The sequence below is a fragment of the Plecotus auritus genome (assembly GCF_963455305.1).
Source record: "Plecotus auritus genome assembly, chromosome: 5".
In the NCBI taxonomy this organism is placed as follows: Eukaryota; Metazoa; Chordata; class Mammalia; order Chiroptera; family Vespertilionidae; genus Plecotus; species Plecotus auritus.
In genome coordinates this window covers 116,548,556-116,559,468 of record NC_137776.1, presented here as the reverse complement: position 1 = coordinate 116,559,468, position 10,913 = coordinate 116,548,556, and the positions used below count along the sequence as shown (strand labels likewise).

The 10,913-nt window shown below is 36.4% G+C and overlaps 1 protein-coding gene across 1 annotated transcript in view; it reads right to left on the bottom strand.

Moving 5' to 3' along the window:
- Positions 1-704: 704 nt before the first annotated feature.
- Positions 705-10,913, bottom strand: part of CAAP1 (caspase activity and apoptosis inhibitor 1) — a 30,700-nt gene continuing 20,491 nt past the window's right edge. Inside the window, exon 6 of the mRNA XM_080669323.1 lies at positions 705-3,020. Within this exon, the coding sequence (XP_080525449.1) occupies positions 2,674-3,020 (347 nt within the window). The 3' untranslated portion in view covers positions 705-2,673. The remainder of the gene's footprint in view (positions 3,021-10,913) is intronic.

Here is a 10,913-nt window from a genome sequence, read left to right as displayed (position 1 = left end):
AACAAAAGGATTTGAGGAGTTTAGGTGATTTTCCATGGTAATAGGTTTTCAGGATATATGTTAGTGTGTAAATTAGTAGGAGCATCAAAAACTGGGCCACGGTCTAATCAGTTGCCACCTATCATTCAAGATTTCGGCCAAGTTTCTAGTCAAATGGACTGCTTTAAATGGAAAATTAGGCTGCCAAATTTTTTGTCTTTTAATTAACATTGTCTAGAAATTTTCCTTACCTTGGCAAAGGAAGGAGGAATGAGATATAAAAGGAAGTAGCACCCATATCTTTTTTAATCAGTCTATTCTACACTTAAATCTATACTGCAACATCCTTGAGTTTAAGATTCTGAAGAAGACGAAACACCTCAAAGGTAATCAATAAATACCTGTGAGCAGATGATTTAAATAACAGCATCAGATCAATATACGTTATTTTCTCATTACTTAGGCATGTCTAGAGCAAACTTATCCCTGTTCTCCAAAGCCATTCATTTTCAAAAAGCTCTCCTGTCTTTCAACATTAAAAAAGAGTAAGAGAAAAGTTGCTTTTCTAAGTAGGACTCTAAGTAGCTTCTAATTTGCTCAGCTCATTCCATCTCACACATACCAACGCTACTCAAATGTCCTCTAACCCGCCTGCATGCTGAATAGAGCACACATAATGCTGAAGATGGTGACTTTAATCAGCTACACAGCACTCAGACCTTTTCCTACTCCCGTATGTTTAATCACATACATTATCAACTGCATTTTATAATTAGTAGCAGCATTATTACAGTTTATGCTGCAGTATTTTATCATTTTAACTTTTAGTTTAAGTTGACAGAAAATGTTACTATAATCAATGCTTTTTTTTATCTTGAAGCAGTTAACTACAAGAAACCGTATTTAAACCATATTCACATTTACCAGCCTAAGAGACGCTTTTCAAATGATGCAGGCCTCCACTTCATCAGAAAAATTCAGGGAGAAAAAAACATGACAAAGTTATCTGTTGTTCAGGAACAACAAAAAGAATTTATAACTGCAACTCCAATGTTCCATAAATACTCTCTATTTCTATAAGTAACCTACTAAAATCCTATATAATAAAAGCCTAATATGTAAATTGTCCCCTCAGGTGGTCATTCAACCAGGAGTTCGACTGCTCGCAATGACGTGCGCTGACCACCAGGGGTTGGCGCGGAACATGGTGGGCACTGGCGATGCGGTGCTGGCAGCAGGCTGCAGTGGAGGTGCTTCTGGCCCCGACAAGAGCGGGACCGAGGCAGGATGGTGGAGCAGGTGAGTAGGCGGCGCCAGGCCAAGGCAGTTGTGAGCAGGGGCCCAGGTGCTGCCCAGGGGCCAGAGGTCAGCTGGGACCTGCCCTTCCACGTCAGACGCTCGCGCTTCAATCACCGGCCAGGCCTAGGGACCGCACCCATGCAAAATTTTGTGCACCAGGCTTCTAGTGTATATATAATTAAGCTAGTTATAAAACACAATCCCTGAAAGTTTAGTGTCTGAGGAAAATCCTCATAGAATATTTGGAAAGCATGGCTTATACGTAAAATACCCTGTGAGCAACTATAAAAACAACAGTTCGAGATTTACATTTTAGGAAAAAAAACACAACAATTTATTTTAAGTTAAGAGTTTCTACCTAAATGTAGTTTGGTATCAAACAACTACAATTAGTGATGGGGCAAAATGCATCCATAACTGTTATTTACAAAAACTATACAAAATTAGATTAATTATAACATCGACTTATCAAAGCTTCCTGAAATTAATTTTGCTTTTGGAAAAGTTTCAAAGGCTTCAAATCCAGAATGACAGTCTTTATTATTTTTAATTCATGGAATTATAGCACATCAGATCTTCAAGCAAAAACAACAGATGAAAATCTATATGATAAAATATTCTCCTCTTCCCGATAGCTTGGAATGAAAATGAAAACGTGTTCCCTTTTTAGTGAAGAAAAACACTTCAACAAAGTGTCCAATAAAAATCAAATACCTGTCAGAATGGCTTGTCTATTGGAACTAAAGTTGGGCAACTACTCTACATTATTAAAAACTGACTTACATTAAGTCCTTTTTTTCTTTATTTTAAGTTTTTCTCAGACATTTTTGATCTCTAAGCCTTACAGTAAAAAATGTTACTCGGTTTTTATTTACTAGTAAATCCACAACCATAGAAGGTATATATCTTCAAGATAATAGATATTTTCAAGGTGCATGTAAGCATAACTAAAATTCTTAAATTAACAAATCTAGGAGCACTAATTTAATATTTCATTGCAAAATATAGGGGGTCTTAAGAGCAACATGCTTAGTCAATTTTTCTTAAGCTTTTAGGTTTGGTACCAAAATATTTAAAAATAAAGAAAAAAATTAACATGACTCTTTCCTAATGGCTTTTCAGATATTAATCTGCAGACAAGCTAAAATACTTATCTAACAAAGTATCCAATTACCTAACAATATTTGCCATGAACTCATAAAACAATAATAGCACATATATAGTATAAAAGTAACATCAACAAAAATAGCCATATGTATTTTAGGTCTAAATTGAGTTTATCTAATAAGGGTTACATGAGAAATATCATGTAAGACCCAAAATAAATGTCAGATACCAAGTCATATCACGTGGCTTTGTTCAAACACACCTAAAATTCAGGTTCAAATTAAATAACTAGGCTGGCTTTTTTATATCACCGGCTTTCATCAGGGCTTTAATGGCTCTTGCCCTCATCTCAAGTTCTAGCAGCTCCAGTTGCTGTGCAGAAGGCTGAACATCTTCTGGTGGAGGAACAGTTAGGGTAGCTGCTTTGGGCTCCTTTGGGCTAGACTCTGCCAGTCCCAGAATCTCATTCACACTTTTCTCAATGTCTTTCTCCAGGTCATCTATCTGACCAGCTTCACTCTGGACTGTATTTTCTGGGATCTCAGGAGCAGCTGCCTCTTCATTGCATGGGCCTTCTATGTCGCTGTCATAAGCATCTGCATTTATACTGAGTACATCACTATCTTCCCCTTTGCCTGTAACAAACAAAAAAAGTGGGAAAGAACCATGTAATCTAATTGCCTTAGTCAAAATTTCCTTTCTATTTATGCTTCACGGGCTTCTTTGACCCACACCTCCCACCATGGAGTCCCAAACATATTCTATAATCCCCATCCCACTGACTCCCCCACTTTGAAAACAGATATAATTTAATGTAAATTTTAATGTATTTTTCATTCCAATTTAAAACATGTAAGCATTGGGAAATTTATACCATCATATGGAGTTCTGTGATCTTTTTTCCTAAATAAAATGTCATAACACTTTACACCACAGTGAAGCTTCTACATTACAAATTGAAAACTGACATTGGAAACCCTTTGGGGATAGGGTACTGCTTATTATTGAAGCAAAATTCCATTCTAGAAAAAGTTTAAAATATGTTGCTTTATAAACTACAAAAAAGGAAAAAAATCATTAGTAAGCTGGACACCATGTGCATTGCAATTATCCCAAATCTTTTCATATGCTTTTTCAAACACTTTGTTCTAAACCAATAAATTAAAGGAGAATGCCTAAGGCCATTTTCTAAGATGAAATACATTTTCATCAAGAGGATTTTAATTAATAAAGTTAGTACACCATACTTTTTTAAAATGCATTTGTTATAAAACTTCTATAACTGATGACAAATGAATATAAATGCAGATTATAGCTCTCAGCCACTTGGGCCTTGGACATCACTCAAATCCAGGTGTCATTTACAACTCTGAGTGCTCATTTATACCTTCAATTTATTTATCTTTTAAATTCTAATATATTTTAAAAGTTATGATCCCCAAAATGTTAACTTTCTTAACTTCCTTATGGTAAGGAAAACTTATTTACAAAACACGTTGATTGATGAAGAAATTCTGAGAATAGAAGGGATCAGCTTCAAAAGTCAAAGAGACATCATTCAGAAGAGGTATTAAGTTCATTTTCCATAATCCAAAGGACACAAAAGGACCAATAAGTAAAAGTTACATAAATGCAGACTATAATTCAATATAGAGACAATTTTACCAATTAGATAGCCAGGATGATAAGGAGGGGACGAAGCAGAAAGCATTAATGACAACAATAATGATGGTAGAAATAATTACAAGAGCTAATATTTACTGAACACTTACTATTACTAAGCACTTCTCTATAACTCTTTTATGCCAACATAATAATAGACACTCTTAAGCTATTCATTCACACTTTTCTCAATGTCTTAATTATTATCCCCATTTCATAAATGAGGAAACTGAGGGACAGAGAGTTTAAGTAACTTGCCTTTGTTCACACAACTAAAATGGCAGAACCAAAAGTCAAACCTGAGTATATTTTGAAAACCTATGCACTTCAACATTCTATTCTGCCTCCCAGATCTTAACAGAATCAGAAAGACCACAAGCTTCACAGCTTAGAATGGTGGTTTCAGGCTGAGTGTATCTTCTTCTCATGTGTCTCTTAAAGCCACCTGAATAAATACAATATGTAAGATACATAGACCTACAAAGTATGTGTAAATATGAATAGTAAGAGAATGAAAAGACAAGCCACAGACTGAGAGAAAATATTTGCAAAACACATCTGATAAAGGAATGAAATCCAAACTATAGAAGAACTCCTGAAAATCAACAATTAGAAAACAAACAACCCAATTTAAAAATGGGAAAAAGATCTGAAGAGACAAGTCACCAAATAAGATATATGGATGGCAAAGCATATGAAAAGAAAATCAACATCATATGCCATTAGGGTGTTACAAAATAAAACTAGATACCATTACACACCTATAACAATGCCCAAAATACAAAACAATGAGAGCACCAAATGCTAGCAAGAATTTGGAACAGGAATACATTCATTGTTGGCGGGAATGTAAAATGGTGTAGCACTTTGAAAGACAGTCTGACAGTTTCTTACAAAACTAAACTTGGTATTTACCCAGAATTAAATTATGTCCACACAAAAACCTGCCTACAAATGACTGTAGCAGCTTTTATTCATGACTTGGAAGCAAACAAGATGTCCTTCAATAGGTCAGTGGATTGGATAAACAAACTGCAGTACATCCAGACAAGGGAACATTATTCAGCAACAAAAGAAATGAGCTATCAAATCACAAAAAGACATGGAAGAACCTCAAATGCACAATGACAAGTGAAAGAAACCAATGTAAAAATACTACATACTTTGGGATTCTAGCTGTATGATATTCAGAAAAAAACAAAACTAGACAGTAAAAGATGGGTGGTTGCCAGGAGTCTGGGGGAAGGATGAATAGGTGAAACTATATTCTAATGGTACTGTAATGGTGGATACATGTTATATAGTTATCAAAAGCCATCTATATATATAAAAGCCTAAACGACCATCGCAACTGAACTGACAACCAAACAGGCTGCGTGGGGCGACTAGGCCGGCAGGGTGGTTAGTGAGGGACGACCAAACGACTGAGCAGCAGGCTGTGTGGGGCAACCAGGCTGGCAGGGGGGTTAGTGAGGGGTGACCAAATGACCGAGCAGCAGGCTGCGTGGGGCGACCAGGTCGGCAGGGGGGTTAGTGAGGGGCAACCAAATGATCAAACAACAGGCTGTGTAGGGCAACCAGGCCCACAAGGAGGGCAGTTGGGGGCGACCAGGCCAGCAGGAGGGTGCAATTGGGGGCCAACAAGGGGGGGGCAGTTGGGGGTTACCAGGCCAGCAGGGGCAATCAGGCAAGTGAGCAGTTAGGAGCCAGTGGTCCTGGATTGTGAGAGGGAGCAGGCTGGGTTGAGGGGGGGACCCCCCCCCCCCGCATGAAATTTCGTGCACCGAGCCTCTAGTAGAATATAAAACACTAGCAATGACCCCTAATGTAAACAATGGACTTTAGTTAATGTATTAATACTGAATCATCAATTATAATAAATTTTCCACACTAATGCAAGATATTAATAAGGGAAACTGGGAGAAGAGGTGGTGAGTGAGTATACAGAAACTAAAGCTGTTTCAAAAATCTAAGAAATATTAATTTTTAAAAAATTAAAGTCTGTTATCTGTAAGCTCAACATAAATCAATTATATGATGTGGCAACCAAAACTGCTAATTAAATCATAGACTAATGGGGCATGTGAAAAAGGGTCAGGAACTGATAACAAAATCTGAATGATTGCAAGCCTAATGTTTACTATCTTTCCTTTGGTAGGAGCGCTTTTACACAAGAAGGTACTTTTCCCAATGAACTCAAAGCACAGAGGATTCAGAGGGGATCCAAATTCTGATGAAGGTTTGGAGTTTGTAACTGCCCAAGCAGCTGCCCTAAGAGTATGTCTAGAAGCCTATGAAATACACCAAAAGATAGAATGTTTAAAATGGGTATAATTTAAAAAAACACACAAAAACACATGAAAATTAACATTTCTCTCAAAGTACTGAATCAAGTTATTTGTAATTTCATTCTTGACAAACAAATAAAGCATTATGCATCTAAAAGCCTTGCCAGTTTAGTTTATTATTTTTTAAATGTAGAAAAGTACCATATTTAATTGCAACAGAGGGGCCTTCAAAAGGTACAAAAACAGTGTGGGCTAATCAGCCATAGAAAGTGTAATTTTCACCGTTTCATTTAACTATTACTCATAGAAAGAGACAAATTAAAAAGCAGAGAGTTGGAAAAAATTAAATTTAAAAACACAGGGAGACCTGGTCAGTATGGTTCAGTTGGTTGGGTGTCGCCCTATGCACCTAAAGGTTGCCAGTTCGATTCTGGGTCAGGGCACATGCCCAGGTTGTGCACTCGATCCCAGATAGGTGGTTCAGGAGACAGGATTTATGTCTCACTCTCATTTTGATGTTTCTCTCTCTCTCCCTTCCCCTCTCTCTAAAAATCAATTAAAAATCGTAAAAAAATAAAAATAAAAGCAGGGAAAATCCCATTTGGTGTCATTGTTGGTAATAACTTGTGAAAACCTCAAAGGAATGAGATAAGAAATATAAATTCTTAAGTTACACTGATGGTTACACCACTTTTTGCTTTACCAATTGCCGAACTGGACAGCATTTCCCCAGAACTGTGTTTGAAATCCTTTAAAGAAGTTAACTCATTTTGAGAAGCTGCATTCTGTGAATACAGCTGGTCAAGAAGGCAACTAGGGTTAGGAAGAAAGGAATTAGACTCAAACTTTATCAGTGGTACATATGCTTATCTGCTTCCAACACCAGACAGTCCTGTAACACTTTCTTCCCAGTCTGCCTCAGCTTTCTAGTGCTCATACCTGCAAGCCTATCTAATAAAAGGGTAATATGTAAATTAACTGTCACTCCATCGCAAAAGATGGCGGTGCCCATAACAACAAGATGACAGTGCCCAGTCCTCTCAGCCCCGCCGGAGTCCCCCAGTCCCGGGGGGCGGGGGGCAACCGCTGAGAGCAGGCAGCGTGAGCGGCCTGGTGGAATGCTTGCTTTGTCACTGCGGCAGCAAGGCAAGCGTTCCACCCCAGCTGCAACGATGCAAGCACGCCCCCGCCCGCGGATGGGCCTCTGGGACGCGAAGAGCCTCTGGGACGCGAAGAGCCTCTGGGCAGTGGGCACGGAGCGGCCAGGCCCCGCAGAGAGCTACTGGCGCATGGATTCATGCGCAGGGCTACTAGTTTAGATATACAAAGGAAGAGGCAGCACAAAACATCTGCCAATCCAGAGTTATTTAGCAATACGTACATGGTAGGCATGGAAAACTCTTGGCCTACAAATGCTGATTAACTGATAATCTTTAGTCTCTTCTTTTACAAAGCAATAAAAGTCTCTCTGATGGCATTTTTCTCTACCTTTTAAATTTTTTTTAATTTTATTTATTCTTTGAGCTATTGGCTGTGAAGTTCTTTTTAGCAAAACTCAACATTAAAACTGCAAATTCATTTCTTTTTATTTAGTCCCTCTACTTACTCAGCTTTGCCTCCCCTAGTCAGTACTACCTTAGAACAATAATAGCACCAACAAGAATGAAAATTAATTGGGCTTTTCCATTTATCCCTCATCTTAAGGATTCAAATGGTCTCATATAGTTTTATATTTAATACCTTTACTAAACAATGGCAAAATCTCTTATATCACATTTAATTTTTTAGAATTAATAGATGAATAAGCTATGGCCATTATCAATTCTTTATGACAGTCTAAGAGAATGGTGTAACTATCAGTGCAACTTCACTATCTAAATAAACATATCCGTGAAAACATTTTTTTGTAAGTACCTGCCACACTATACTTTTTATTTACTTATAAATTAATATTGTACCATCACAACCATATGCATAATCTGAAATTTTAACAGGGAAATATTTAAATATATAAGTATATACATGTTTATTTACTATATAAGTTCTGGTTCTTTCTTGCTTTATTCTCTGAGAGTGTATATAATCACATATTGGTGACCAGTGGTCTGAAAGGCTGAAAGAAGCCCAAAGAAAATATCTATTCTAAACTTCCATCACATAGCTTAGCCATTGAAAACATTTTACCCCCTTTTTAAAAAAAATATAATTTTTAATTGAGAGATGAAGGAAGAGGGATAGAAACATCGATTAGAGAGGCATATTTATCAGCTGCCTCCTGCAAGTGCCCCTTACTGGGGATCAAGCCCGAAATACAGGCATGTACCCTGACCAGGAATTGAACCATGACCTCCTGATTCATGGGAGGATGCTCAACCACTGAACCACACCCACTGGGTGCATTTTTCCCCTATTAAAAGTCTAATTTTCAATTTCTTAAAGCTCTTAAGAAGATAATTCTCAAAGATAATTTACTAACTCATGAAATAGAAGGCCTAAATATAATTGCATGAGGCAACTTCATTTTTTAAAAAACCAAGATGTCAAATTTTAATGCTGTATATTTGAAACTTACAAAATGTTATAAAACAGAGATTTTCAGTCAGTGTGCTGCAAGAATTTTTAAAACATGCAATAACTGACTATTTAGTCAGGGGCACTGACCTCTTTTCCCTTAGCTTATCAAATAAAAAAATGACAACAGCCAACACAATAATAGCTGTCCAATGTGAATGAATGAAAATTATACTTTTTTTTCTGTGAGATTGGGAAAAAATATAATCTTTTTGGTGTGCCGCAGAATTTTAGTAATTAACTTATGTGTGCCATGAGATGAAAAAGGTTGAAAATTGCTGTTAAAAACCAATGTTACCTGAATAAGAAAAGAAAAAGATCTGAGCCTAAGCACAGAAAAACTCTGCCTGAGAAAACTAATGTAAAAGATTCAGAGTAATATGTAGTACACGCCTTATTGATTTCGATAATTTTATATGCCATATGGTTGCATATTTACTTTTATGATTATACTCATATGTATGCATTCTAAGGAACCATCATATAATTTAAAGACATTTTAAATCAAGTATCTTTTCCTCTAATAGAATTTAAAAAATGTAGAGTTAGAAATTGTATATTTCATTCTGCTTCCATTAAACAATCTAAGAAACCAGTTATTACACACTCTTCCCAAGTGAAGACACTGCACTAGGCACTGGCATTTACAAAATCTGACAGCTAGAAAAGAACTTCAAGATCAAGGCCAAACAGCCAAACATTTACTCGAATCAGCTCTACAACAGTGTCACCAAGTGGCCGTTTATTATAACCTGTTTTCAAACACCTTCAGCAACAGGAACGTATTTCAGAAGGCAGCCCACTGCATTTTCTGTTACTTGTGATTATTTGAAATAGTCAAATGATAACTTTATCTTAGCCCTATTTTTATTCTCCAAAGCAACATAGATCAAGCCTAATCACTCTTCCATTTGGCAGACCTTCAAATATTTTCAAGTGATTTCAACTTGTTATTTTCAACCTAAATACCCACATTTAACTTAGGTATTTCTCATGTAAAGTAAAAAAAAAAAAAAATGTATCCTGCTCTGGCCGATTGTGGTTCAGTGATTATAGCGTTAGCCCACATACCAAAGGGTCTCCGATTTGATTCCCAATCAAGGGCACACACCTGGGTTTCAAGCTGGATACCATGCTCCGGTCCTGGTGCATGCAGGAGGCAACCAATCAATGTAGCTCTCTCACAATTATGTTTTGTGTGTGTGTTTTTTTTCTTTCTTTCTACACCCTCACTCCCTCTCTTCCACTCTCTTAAAAAAAAAAAAAAAAAAATCAATGGGAAAGTATCCACGGGTCAGGATAAAAAAAAAAATAAGTTTTACCCTAACAATTTCTAAGGACAAGAGCTTAATTCTTGAAGTTACAAAGGAGAATAATTTTCAAAATTACCCATATTCCCCAATTGTAAACTTTACAGCAACAATTTGAATATAGGCCATTATTTTAATGTTACTGAATGTCTTAAGCAAATTTATTTAGATAAATAGAAAAACTCATTAGTATTAGCAGAGATTTGATATTTTAAAAATATTTTCCACCTTTAACAAATAGCAGCTTTCATTTTATTAATGACAACACAAATAACTAATTTAGAAAATTTATATAAACCATTATTATTTTAAAAACTGAGCAAAATCTTTTCAATAATACAAGCCTGGAAATCCTCCAGAAATTAACGTAAGATCTCAGGCTTGCATATGTATATGTGCATGTGCATACAAACACAGCTATACTAAAGATAAAAAGCAAAACTATACCTGGTGTTTCTTCTACAACTGACCTCTTGCTAAAAATGAATGACTCAGGAAAATAACCTCAACAGAATTTCTATTTTACCACAATACCAATCAATCCCCAGTAGATTATAGTTATATTTCAATAATGTTTGCACATCGAAGGTGAATCTTCAGATATTAATCCTTTATTAAAGTGACAGAAGTCAGTATATAGTCTATACTCATCTTTAGCAAAACCAGTTTTATAACTGTTATTTCCTATCAACAAGAT